This window comes from Tarenaya hassleriana, unplaced genomic scaffold (genome assembly GCF_000463585.1).
Source record: "Tarenaya hassleriana unplaced genomic scaffold, ASM46358v1 Cleome22, whole genome shotgun sequence".
NCBI classification, from domain to species: domain Eukaryota; kingdom Viridiplantae; phylum Streptophyta; class Magnoliopsida; order Brassicales; family Cleomaceae; genus Tarenaya; species Tarenaya hassleriana.
Window position 1 is genome coordinate 1,865,847 of NW_010965541.1, and position 12,988 is coordinate 1,878,834.

The following is a 12,988-nucleotide window of genomic DNA, read 5'->3' on the forward strand; positions in this document are numbered from 1 at the left end:
TATCTAATCTTTTAGAGTACAACAAATCATTTTGAAGGTCTCCTTTTTTTTTTTTGAAATTGGATTTTAATACAATAAAATAAATAACGTATTTTGTATTTGGCAAAAAAAATGTCTGCATAATTAAATTTTCATAAGTGGGGAAATTCTTTTGGTTTCAAGAAATTCAACAATATTTTACAATGAAACAAAATATTGTAACTATATATTTTCGATCCCGACATTAGCTTTGTGTCCGATTATCCAAAAAAAATATTGTAATTATATAACATATAATATAATATGCTGAGTTATTACGTAGAGGTGGAAAAGGGAAAAATAGAGAAAGGGAAGCACGCGTGTTATGAGCATACTCGATGTTTAAATCACTTATTATGTTATTATCATTGCTATTAAATTATTATTTTATTATTGTTATCATATTTATTAGGGAAAATAACATTTTACTAGACGAATTTAGTAAAATACGATCTTTCCATACACATATTTTTAATTTGACAAAAAAACTACATTTGAATTCAAAATTTCTCAAATATCTACATGTTAAAATTAACAATAATTACATACATAATCATCATTTTTATTAAAAAATTTCGAATTCTGTTAACTAATACACTAACGTATATGGTAGTTACAATAATTAACTAACTAATGCATTAGTACTTTTAATATGGTTTAAATGCATTAAAATGTGATTTAATATCGTTTAAATGTATTAAAATATGATTTCTACATTGTGTAATGATCCGTTATAATTGGATCTAACAGGTATCAATTCGCAAGATTCATTGTACTTTTGGATGTGATATTTTAAGATCTCTTGGATTTGAGATGAATGGAACTAATAGATTTTTTAATAAAAAAAATCTATTTCTTTCATTTTGTTATTCCTAATTTACTTTTAATCAGAAATACTAAATAGTTTGTAAATGTAAGCTGTCTAAACTCTATATCTTAATTTCTTAACCATAATTCCAAAATCTTAAATCCTTTCTCTTTTTTAAATATTTTTCTCTTTTAAATATAAGTTCAGGATTTTTTAAATATTTTTCTCATTTTTGTATTGAAAATAAAATAATAAAATATCATTAGAAGTATGACGTCTGTGTCACAAGTAGAGTGAGAGACCTTGGTATACGTAAATAAATAGAAAAACTCTCCAAGAAACTGCAGATTATGACAGTGACAGTAAAAAGTAAAAAACTTTTAGAGGTTTTTACTTCAGTGTAATAAACTAAGCAGCCAAGCTCTTGGAGGCAATCTCGAAGACATTCTCAGACAGTCCATTGGATGACAATATCATTTCCAGTTGTGCCTGCAACAACATAACACCATTATTACACACAGCCAAAACAAAAGATATTTATGGTTCGGAAGATGACCTGCACCTATGTATTTACGAACAGAGCAAAATCTACAAATTACTGTTTTTTTTTTTTAACCTTGGAAAGGGCTTGTCGGGTTTCGTCATAGCGCTTCCACCGCAAAAAGGCCGACACAATTCGAGAGGCCACCTGAAATTTTGACGAAAGAGGGTAACTATGGAGTTGAGAGAAAAGGGTAATTATTAACTGCAAAAGTTTAACTGTAAAGACAGAGACTAGTTTGATGATAGTTTACCTGAGGATTTATTTTGTCTAACCGGACAACCATATCGCCCAAGAACTTGTAACCAGATCCATCTCTGGCATGGAAATTCACTGGGGATCTGTGGAATCCTTCGATAAGAGAGAAAACCTGTTTCCCAGAAGAAATTTCCGACATGGTTAAGCCAAGAAAGCTTCAAATCCGTGGCTGACAGTTTTAAGTTCACTCACCTTGTTCGGGTTTCGTAGATCAAATGCTGGATGATTCAGAAGTTTCTTGACGCTCTCGACGTTGCCAGGAATGTCAGATGTAGCTTGAAGTCGGAACCATTTATTAACAACCTGACCAAATCCCATGAGTCATATGGTCAAACCGAGTAGAATTCATGACAATAACCCAGAAACAGAGAACAGTTTGAAAGGAAGGAAGATAAGAGCGGTAGGTGCATACCAAGAAATCGTGTTGCCACTTGTTATAGAAGTCGGCAAGAACCTCATCACGGGTTTCACCAGGGTTCTGTGCTATGGCTGCCAAAGCAGCAAACTGATCAGTCATGTTGGTTGCGGCCTTGTACTCGTTCAGGGCAAGCTCGGTAAATGATGGATCTCCAAGTGATGCAAGATAAGCTATAGAGTTCCAACACAGCAAAAAGTTACCATCTGATCGATTAAAAGAACGAGCATTCGCTCAAACAAATCTGCACGGAATATGAACCTAGAGCTATGTTCTTCAAAGCACGCCTCGCCATGTTAGCATGGTCAAAAACATATGCTTCTGTGCTTCTGTTGTTCTCGACCTATCAAAAAACAGTGAGAAAATTTCAGGGAATGAGTTCTGGAATCCTGAGTGCCCAGCACTCGAGCTTTAACCACCTGAAGCAGTCGATATGTATGCAGAAGATGACTTACTGCCTTTAGAAGCTCAGTTTTTAGTTCAGATGCAAGCTGCTTTCTGACAAACGTTCTAACGGCGTGAACAGCATCGGGATCTGCAACCGTCATCATGTCCATTATCTCTCCCTCACCAGGCAGTGTTACTGCCTTGGCAATAAATTCCTAATCAGCAAAGAACTTATTAATTCCAAAAATAATCATCAGCATTCTTAAACATTCTTGAATAAGGGAAAGCTTCGGAGAAGTACTTTGTCTAGACTTGACTGGGAGAGTATACTGCTAAGACCATGCACAAACTTTGGATTCAGAACCAACGGCTTCTTTTGCTGGAAATCAGAAACTAAACTTAGCATAAGCTTCCTTGCAAGGACTTGACCAGCCTCCCAGCTGAAATACAGAAATCCCAGGAATGAATGATGATCGACATGAGAAGAGCATGATAATTTATATGTTTTAGACAAGCACAAACCGGTTGAACTCGTCCGAGTCATGGGCTAGCAGGAAGAACAAGTCGTCATCAGAAAGATCGGTTTCAAGACGAACTGGAGCACTGAATCCCCTCAGTAGAGATGGAACTGGCCGCTCGGATACATCAGAGAACACAAATTCTTCTTCTTTCTGTGCATAAACAAAACACTAAGTTCAGAATGATTTGGATGTGTTGCAAATCTCAGAGGATATGACACAAAACCAATGAGTGGAAAAGAAGAATTCATGCATCCGCCCAAATAAACTTGGGATTAAGGCGATATTGATGTTGATGTTGATGTGATGATGAAATAGTAGCAAACATGATAATGAACAAGACATGGATTCGAAGAAAATTTTCACAACCGACCTTGGTCACTAGAAGTATTGTGCTGCCGCCTGAAATGGTTTCCAGTGCGCCTTTGTGATAAACAGAAGAAAGTTTCATGTCCTTACCACTCGAGCCCACAAGACCGACAACCACTGGGATAAACATTGGTTCTTTGGTGGGCTGCCCTGGAGTTGGTGGTACTTCTTGACTGCAAAATGTTAACATGTTAAACCGACCAGTGTGGTTTTTCTTTTAAATAAACAAAAAGTCAAGATGACGCACCACCGAAATGAGTGGAAAAGAAGAATTCATACGGCCGACTCCAAATAATCTTGGGATTAAGACGATGATGATATTGAAACAAAAAGGCAAGACCAATGTGTCGATGACAAAACAAACTAGAAAATATCCTTTACAGCGTTGTTTCTGGAGCCATCAAATTCTAGAAGCCCCATATTTCAAAACCTAAGGTGGGTCGATGATGTTTATATCTGTTAAGGTATGGGATTCAAACACCGGTTTAAGTAACTCTAATTTAGTCAGGGCTCAAAATTCATTGTCATCATAAACATGGCTCAAAAGCAGAACAGAAGTAGACCAACACCTGAACTTCAAAGAGAAAGTACGGTCTTTGGCATTGTAAGAAGATGTCACTTTGACAACCGGGGTTCCGGCTTGAGAGTACCTAAAACATTTCATCACATTAGAAAGCATGAAAACCCAGAGTCATCACTATAAAATTAACATCAAACACCGAAACAGCACACCATAGCAAGAAATTTGCAAAATCTACGTTGTTCGCATCTCGCATGGCAGCAAAGAAGTCTTCACAAGTCACAGCTTGCCCGTCATGCCTTTCGAAGTAGAGATCCATACCCTGAACCACATGGACAAAATAAAAGTAACCAAGATGCACTGGACTGGAAACCTCTCTAAAGAACAAAAAGATATACAGACGGCTTCGAAAACCAACCTTTCGAAATCCTTGGCTTCCTAGTAGCGTTTTGTACATCCTCACAACCTCAGCTCCCTAAGGGATCATTTATTGTTAAAATAAAAGTTCTTGATTGGGATACAACATAGGAAATGAGATCACTATCGTTCAAGTGCCAAACCTTTTCATAGACCTGGAAACCACATCACAAAACAAAACCATTCCGTTAGATATAAACCAAAAGAAAATATATGAATATGTGGAGAAAGGGAAACAAGGAATAAAAGATTCTTAGGTCATACCGTCACTGAGAGAGCAGGTGATAGCCAGATGAGAATCAGTTTCGAGCGGGTCACATGAAATCAAAAATGAAGTAATTTCACGTAATCCCTGATGTATTAGAGAACAGAAACCAAGATCACAAAACGGATTAGTTTCAGAGGAAACAGAAACTCGCCTGTGTAGAAGTTGTTCATCTGCCACAGAGAAAAGAATCAATTTATCGACACCTATAACATGAAGTATATCAACACTTTTGAAAAGAGAAACAATCAATGATCTGACCTTGATGTAAGAATGCGGGCGAACAGGATGAGCCATTGGACCGGCATCCTGATAAATTACAAGACAAAACAACTGGTTATGACTATTTTTGAAAGAACTGCTGCAGTTTATGTAGCAACAAAAAAACAATGAGAAAATCATGCACGAAGGCCTCAAAAGAAGGAAATGGTGCACAACGAAAGCAAGCACCTCTGGGAACTGGTAAATTCGAAGCGGCGAAACATAGCCAATGCGTATCGCAGTGCGATTTCCCATGTCAGATGAAAACTCCTGGAAAAAACACAGCATATCTTTCAGTAAAGAGAGAAAGTCCTGAGTATCTTGAGTGAGCGCCAAGGTAAATAATACCTGGTCACGGAAGACAGTAAGCCCTTCCTTTAGACTGAGTTGGAACCAGTCGCGGCATGTCACCCTGTTGTTTCAGACAGCATGTGGGAAATGCATTGATCTTCAGAAAAGAATTCTTTGATTATAAACATCTGGAAAAGGGAGAGATGAGAGATGGACGAGGTTGACCTGTTCCCTGTCCAGTTGTGGAAATACTGCACATAAAAAAGAATAAGAAGTATCATCGCTAAAAAATAACACAAAACACCAGACAAGAGGTTTCAGGAATCGTTCTATGCTATAACAATTAACAACCTACTTCATGGCCAATAACTCTCAGAATTAAGGCATAATCAGCATCTGTTGCAGTTTCCGGAGATGCCAGCACAAGCTGGGAATTGAAGAGCTGGAAAGAGAAGCCCATGAATTATCTATTGAGACAAAGTATGATGAACATGGATGTCGTTTATTCTAATGATAGAACAAAAGGTCGGGAGACATACATTCAAACTCTTGTTTTCCATGGCACCCCTGAACCATTAACCAGAAGACCAATAAGTTTCCCAAGTACCCAGGTGAAGAAAGCAAAAGAAACGATCAAAGCACTATTTGTTTGTATGTACATAAAATCTGGAACAACAACAATGTTGAAGAGATCCAGGTCGTATTCGAGGCCAAACACCTGTTAAAGTGTATGCAAGGGAAAGCCGCTTCAGTATCATAAACCAATACGAATAGATAACGACCAAAATTTGTTGTACTCACATCCTCATCCCACTTCATGGCGGCCTTTAGAGAATACATGGCATGAGCTGTCTTTGGTACATCTTCTGCAGGAGTCCAGATTCGAAGAGATACTTCCCTACCAGAGCGTGTGGTAAATGTGTCATCTCTGCTCACCAGCTGTCCAGCCACCAGTGCGAATAGGTAGGAAGGTTTCTTGAACGGGTCCTCCCATAGTGCATAGTGCCGGCCGCCCTATAAATGGAACCAATGAAAAAGAGACTAAACAAACAAAGAAGAAAGTACAGACTTTACTTTGTGATAGGTCTAATGCTAACCTCAAGATCGCCTTGAGCAACGAGATTTCCATTGGAGAGCAATACAGGATAGAGTGATTTATCAGCTTCAATACGACACATGTACTTTGCGATAATATCAGGGCGATCCTACTCATCGCATGTTAAAGCACAGCTATAAGAATGTAGGATATATTACACGGACAATGGCCATCTTATCTGTTCAAATTCTCCAAAAACCAACCTGGTAAAATGTAATTTTACGGAAACCTTCTGCTTCACACTGTGTGCAAAAGGTCCTAGAGGATTTGTAAAGTCCCTGAAGTGAGAAAGGCAAAGATGTTAGAAGTGTACAGTTAAACCATCGAGATTTTAAAAAATCAGATCATGTGAAAATCAAGGAAGCCTACCTCTAGTGAAGTATTCTTCTGGGGGTATATCTCAGTGTCGATTTCCAAGACAAAGGACTCACCGGCCGGCAGTGAAGGGAGAGTGAGATGGCGAGCATCCAGCTTATAATCCCCTTCCTACAATTGACGAACCAGAAAGGAAAAGAGACCAAAGTGAAAAGAACTCAAGATACAGAGGTATAGCATTTGAAACAGGATCAAGTTTCAGTGTATCAGATACCTCTAGCACTCTCCCATCAACTTTGAGCGAAAGTAGCTTCAAGTCGTGCCCATCCAAGACCAAGGGAGCAGAAGCACCTAATCAAGAAGAAAACTTGTTCAGAAAACAGTTTGTGAAATGCAGTTTCCATGAATCAAGCTACATACTGAAGAAGCAGGCCTACAAGAACAAAAAAAAAAAATTCGAATGTCTATCTTCAAAAAGAAAAGAGAAAATTGTTTTGAAATGCAGTAGCAAGTACAGAGTTTTGTACCTTTAACTCGAGGAAGAACCTTGATTTTGGAGGTGACAATTGTTTTCTCTTCATCTAGGGAGAAGCTCAGGCCCACCTAAATTGAGTATATGAGAAAACTCAATCACAATACAATGATTGCGGTCGTATCATATACTCAAGTTGAAAGTTGAAACATAACAACATACGGTATCAAAGTAGTAATCAGGCATCTGGTAGTCCTTGAGAAATATTTCTTTAGGTGCGCCCATTTTCGATTCTTCCAAGTTATCAGGAACTGGCTCCTCCTACTTTGCTTAAATCTTTTAAAACATAAAACAGAGGATAAATACAAGAAGCTAGATGAGTCACCCATTAATAAATTAATGGTGAGAGACTCAAGTTTTGGTGGCCTAATGGTAAGAGAACATGCAAACCTGGGTTCAAACCCAAGCGCGGCACTCACCTAGGCTTCCTCGGTTCTCTCTGGGAGATGTAGTCGGGCCAACTTCCGGATTATAAAAAAAATTAATGGTGAGATTGCATTGTGAAAGAAGAACAGAGCCACTTACATTGATGGAATGAGATGGAAACCGATATTTCCTCAAACAAGTCGCCTGGACAAAGAGGTGAAGAACAGCCAGTCAAGTAACTATTCTCCTTTCAAAAAGATACGAGCTCATGGCAAGGGATCCAAAGATACACAAACCTCGGACGATCTAACAGACAACTGCAAAACGAAGAGGCAATAAAACTATGATTGGACAAAGGTGAAATTCTGCAAAAAAATAAAAATGAAGTCGGGAGATTCAAACAAAACAATGATTTGGATGAAAAAACTGCACTAAAGCAAAGATAAAGCATAGGGTGATAAGCATCATAAAAAAAAAAACTGGAAAAAAAGAATTGCTTATAACTTCAGATTATCCAAAGAAATGGGGTACAACTAGAACACGCTCTCGAAAATTTTCAAATGGAGTAAAAGACTTTGACATTCGATTAACCAAAAAGAGACATCGCAATTTAACATTTTCCATCCTGCAGTGTCCTAAACAAATCCTGAATTTGCAGGCGAACCTCCCGCAAAACAAACACCAGCATACATGCATACATACGTATCGATCGGATCGATAGAAACAATCAAAGAGCTTGAGCAATGGAGCAATAGAAACCAATCCATCGGCCACTGACGGCCGGGAAAAAACCCCGATCATGTCTCGTTCAGCTCCCTCCTCCTCCATCCAAAATCCGCTCACGCACCTATTCTCCCACCCCCAAGGGTTCTCGCGTAATGAACCCACGGAATCGATCGGTCCCTTCGTCTCCGCAGGACCTGCAGACCATGGGAGTTGCTGACCCTCAGCCTCTTCCCTGCCAGGGACCTCCCAAACCCCTTGGTTCTAATGGGTTACTGAATCTCCCTCCGTCGCTGTACCTCCCATCTATCGTTGGGGAAACTTTGGCGCAGGTTTTGCCCTCCTCTGCCCCAGTTAGTGGCTCCTCGGTGACAGCATGCCAGCCCCCTCTCGCCAATCAGCCCACTTGGAGCCAGAAAGTCTCAGGCTCACTCCGATACTTAAAGAAAATTGGTGAGCCAGATTCACTCATCGGGTCTTCCGATAGTCACGATTCCGCAGGAATCCCTCACTGAGTCCCGGAAGGAGTGGGAACTCTTCGTAATCGGCAAGTTCTGTGGAGTCCGCCGTCTATGGGTCGTGTTATTGGATTTGTGAACCTCCTTTGGGTACGTGGTGCCCTCAATCCGGGTTCACGCCATGGGTAATAGCTCTTTCCTCTTCAAACTCCCTAATCTGTCCGTGGAAAACTACGTCTTGGGTCGGGACCTCTGGCACATCGGTGAATACCCTTTACTGGTCACGGCATGGAACCTGGACCATGATCCGGACAAGCCAGCTCTCAAATCCATTCGTACATGGATAGAGCTCCGGAACGTGCCTCCCAAGCTCTTCAGCCATGATGGCCTGAGCCGAATAGCCACTTCAGTTGGGGAACCTCTCTTCCTTGACAGAGCAACAGAGGCAAAAGACAATCTTGCAGTAGCACGAATCTTACATCCATTCTATTCCTCCTCCATCGAGGGATGGTGGCCCAGACCGATTCGAATGGAAGACAACTAGGACTGTTACAGTACGGAGTTATCTTCAGCAAAAACCTAGAATCTAATGAGGGATCGTGCACCGGGGGTTTCATGGTTTCGACTTGTTTGATCTAGGTTCGCTACTTCGCGCCTTAGGTTTAACTTATGGCAAATCTTTCTTGGCAGATTACCCACTTTTGATCGACTTAAAAGATGGGGCATTACTGCACCCACTGCATGCATTCTTTGCCAGCAAGCTCCAGAATCTCATGACCATCTCTTCTTCGTTTGCGAATTCAGCAACGTGATCTGGGAGATCTTTGCATCTGCATGCTACATCTCTCCTCCATCATCCCTAGAAGAATGCATAGACTGGTTACGCAGTCAACTTGACAGTGAATCCTGTCTAAGGAGGGAGCTCACCAAGTTGGTTCTGCAAGCAGTGGCACACACAATATGGCTAGAACGAAATGCAGGTTGTTTCGGAGCGAATCCAAGACGGTAGCAGCTCTCCGACTTGCGGCTGACAGGTTGATAAGGGACATAATCATCTTCAGGGAATCCAAATTGTTGACGACTACGACATCCCTGGAGGATGTTTGGCTCTCCATTACTGATCCAATCTGACCAATCCTTCGAGGCTAATTGATCCAGCATGTTCTTTGTTATTCCTAGGGGTGTAAAATGGACGGGTCGGGCCGGGTTCGGGCCGGGTTCAATTCAAGCCTAGAATTGATCGGGCCGGGCCGGTCCGCCCATTTATTTTTCGGGTCTAGGATTGATGGCTCGGAGCCCGGCCCTACAGAGATTCGGGCGGGTTCGGGCCGGGCTTCGGGCTTTTTATTAAATAAAAATATTTTTTTGCGATAATAATAATAATAATAATAATAATAATAATAATAATATAATAATAATAATAATAATAATAATAATAATAATAATAATAATAATAATAATAATAATAATATTATTATTATTATGAAACATTCAACAAAAATATTTTTAAAACCGATAACAACAAAGTCATTTAGTTCACAAATAAAATTAAAATTGAAAAAATTATCCAATTATTCAATTCTCTAACACCACAACATGCGATTAAAAACTTTGAAACGTGATAAAAAAATAACAAACATAATATAAAAAGAAATTCTATCATGTAATTAATTTAAAACCTATAGAAAAAAATCAATATGTTCATATACAAACAAAGGTTTAAAAATATATATTTGAAAACTTTTACCCTTTTTAAAATGTAAACTTATATATATATGATGTAATATGGTTAAAAAATTCAAACCTCCCGTCACTTTAAAAAGTTTAATTGGAACCAAGATATAAAAGTTCATCATTTGGTTCAAATATATATATATATATATATATATTTAGGCACACATATTTATAAGTATAGAGGGGTAAAACTTTGGTTTAGAAAAGAAGGTTAGAAAAAACAAAAAAAAATTAACGGGCCTCAAGCCCGGCCCGAGACCCGACTGACCCGGCCCGATCGGCCCGTAGCCCATTTGGCCCGAGGCCCGAAATCCCAAAGTTTAATGAGCCTACATTTTTTAGGCCCATGTCCTTATAATTTTCGGGCGGGTTCGGGCCTGGTTTCGAGCTCCGGGCTTAATTGACATCCCTAGTTATTCCACTTTCATATTCTCTTTTGCAAGAATCATATAGAAATGTCAAAATGGCACAAAATTATTTGGATCGATTCATTCTGATCTATTTATACATCCAAATGGGTTAGTCCATTTGGCTAATTTTTTAAAATGGGTTAAATAGGTTTTGACCTATTAAACTCATAGATGAAATGGTTAATCCATTAAACCCATTATATATTTAGTTAAAATTAAACTCATTTTGTAACTAATTAAAATTGTTATATTTAGATATATAAAAATTAACATATATAGATATTTATATATGTATACGAATTAAATCGAGATATTTGGTATCCTTTTCGAGTCAAATTGTACCAAAAAATTCGGTTTTGTTTCCAAATCGAATTGTATCAAAAAATTCGAATCGTATCGAAAAACTTAATATTGCGCCGAATCAAATCATACCGAAAAATTGGGTGTCGTTTTCGCATCGAATCGTGCCGAAAAAATCGAATCGTATAAAAAAACTCGATACTGTTCCAAATCGAATAGTACCGAAAAAATGGTTTTGTTTTCGAATCGAGTCGTATCGAAAAACTCGGTGTCGTTTCCAAATCGAATTATGCCGAAAAATATAATCGGACAAAAACCACATCATCGAAACAGTAAATAAAAAATTAAGTAAATAACTTACCACACGAAATGAAGGCCAAAGCCGAAGTCTAATTGAAATCCACGAGGAATAGAGTGAATTTGTGAATCGACATATATATATATATAGAGAGAGAGAGAGTCGATGACGGCAGGAGAGAGAACGGCTAAAATATGTTTTTTGTAATTTCCTATATCTAACGGGGTATAATAGTAAATTTTGGGGTCTGACAAAATAAAAATCCGATCTTACTTTACGGACATCTGATTTCCGAATATATTCGATCTCCGGATCGAGACGAATATCCGATTTTTTCCTATTGAAACGCTGAATGAGGAACCTGGACTATTTATGTACGAGGGATTAGATATTTATTCCGAAAATGAAAAACAAAATTTTGCTAAAATAGTTAAACTAATTATAATTTTAGCTAAACTGTTTTAGTGTAAAAACTAAGAGGACGATAGATTAGTAAATTAAAAAACCTCCGTGAAAATTACGTAAAAATGTAATAAACTATGGATATTAACGGTTATATTTGATGAAATCAAGGCATCAAGCACCAAAATAAACCTTGTACATGTAATCTTAAAAAAATTAATTGAACCTTAGTTTAATATATTATTTAAACTTTTATTTGATTACACTTACATTTAAAATGTATTAGTTATCTTGATGATTTTATTCAAGTAAAATGAACAAAATATAATATAATATTATATAATAATCTTGAGATAATGATATAAAAAATAAAAAATGTCAACAGATTATTACAAAATTAAAATAAAACTTTTTTAAAATGGAGAAATGAAGAGTGGAAAATGAAACTATAAGAAAACATTGACAAACGTTATAAACATCAATATTTATGATAAACTTGTATACAAATGTCACAGTATATTTTATTCGTTATAAATATTATTTTAAAAATTTTATTATATATCAATATTTGATAGATTGCAAATTGAATATATTTGATTGGTTATAGATTTCTATATTTAAAATAGAATGTGTTTTGAGAATTTCAAATAATTAATATTTTTTATTAAAATTATTATATAAATCTATGAAAAAAATCTAAATATAATTATTTCATGCTTTCTTTGGATTTTAGGCTTTGAAATTTCCTATAATTGAAGCTTTTTTATAATGTTTGATTGATTTTAATTTTTGGATTCTACAATTTTCATAATGAGTATTTACTCATTCCAAATAAGATGAGAAAGAAGTTTAGAATATTGACAGAGTACCACTAAGCAAAGCTTACTCATCGATTTTCATTTAGTCGGAATTCAGTGTTTAGTACCGCTCATTGGTAACACCTGAAGCTATGGATCTTATTGTTAAGTATGAGACTGGAATTCTATGTGTGAGCATGAAAGACGAAGACTTGGAGAGGTTGGAGTTTCCCTTGACAGTGACACAAAAGGAGAATGAGGAAAAGCTTTGCACAACTTTCTTTGTCTCAGTGGTAAGTGGTTTATCTTTACAATTATCCGGAAAAAAAATTCCCCATAAATGGTCATTGCTTTCGAATTTTGGCTTTGTTAGACTACATGATAATCTATTGTATATTGACGTATCCATGATGTTTGTTTGTTTTCCTAAACGGGACGTGCGTTACTATGTTTACGGGATCTCAGATTAAGATAAACGATTTGATAATT

The 12,988-nt window shown here is 37.4% G+C and overlaps 1 protein-coding gene across 3 annotated transcripts; it reads right to left on the reverse strand.

Moving 5' to 3' along the window:
- Positions 1–1,105: 1,105 nt before the first annotated feature.
- LOC104815066 (puromycin-sensitive aminopeptidase-like) lies at positions 1,106–11,397 on the reverse strand. 3 transcript variants are annotated; one of them, XM_010543372.1, is made up of 33 exons: positions 8,137–9,890; positions 7,674–7,694; positions 7,537–7,581; positions 7,174–7,287; positions 7,007–7,082; positions 6,754–6,830; positions 6,534–6,650; positions 6,368–6,442; positions 6,166–6,273; positions 5,870–6,082; positions 5,728–5,786; positions 5,608–5,635; positions 5,424–5,510; positions 5,294–5,319; positions 5,126–5,189; positions 4,967–5,047; positions 4,778–4,825; positions 4,671–4,689; positions 4,516–4,520; positions 4,395–4,406; positions 4,253–4,309; positions 4,047–4,156; positions 3,884–3,964; positions 3,319–3,487; positions 2,950–3,098; positions 2,729–2,867; positions 2,496–2,642; positions 2,302–2,383; positions 2,038–2,213; positions 1,818–1,928; positions 1,621–1,737; positions 1,443–1,514; positions 1,106–1,315 (listed from the first exon to the last, which is right to left on the reverse strand). In XM_010543372.1, the coding sequence occupies exons 4-33, from the start codon at positions 7,234–7,236 to the stop codon at positions 1,235–1,237; spliced, it is 2,649 nt and encodes an 882-aa protein (XP_010541674.1). In that variant the 5' UTR covers positions 7,237–7,287; positions 7,537–7,581; positions 7,674–7,694; positions 8,137–9,890; the 3' UTR covers positions 1,106–1,234. The 3 variants fall into 3 exon arrangements, with proteins under 3 accessions (XP_010541674.1, XP_010541673.1, XP_010541675.1); XM_010543371.1 differs by lacking the exon at positions 8,137–9,890 and adding an exon at positions 11,364–11,397 and having other exon boundaries at positions 7,537–7,694; XM_010543373.1 differs by lacking the exons at positions 7,537–7,581; positions 7,674–7,694; positions 8,137–9,890 and adding an exon at positions 7,431–7,442.
- Positions 11,398–12,988: the final 1,591 nt, after the last annotated feature.

Excerpts from the sequence above, each read along its gene's own strand:
- LOC104815066 (XM_010543371.1), bottom strand. The coding sequence starts at position 7,236 with ATGGGCGCACCTAAAGAAATATTTCTCAAGGACTACCAGATGCCTGAT. Across the intron at positions 6,443-6,533 it reads AGAAGAATACTTCACTAGAG|GGACTTTACAAATCCTCTAG; the intron begins GTAGGCTTCCTT and ends TTCTCACTTCAG. Across the intron at positions 6,083-6,165 it reads TTGCTCAAGGCGATCTTGAG|GGCGGCCGGCACTATGCACT; the intron begins GTTAGCATTAGA and ends TTCCATTTATAG.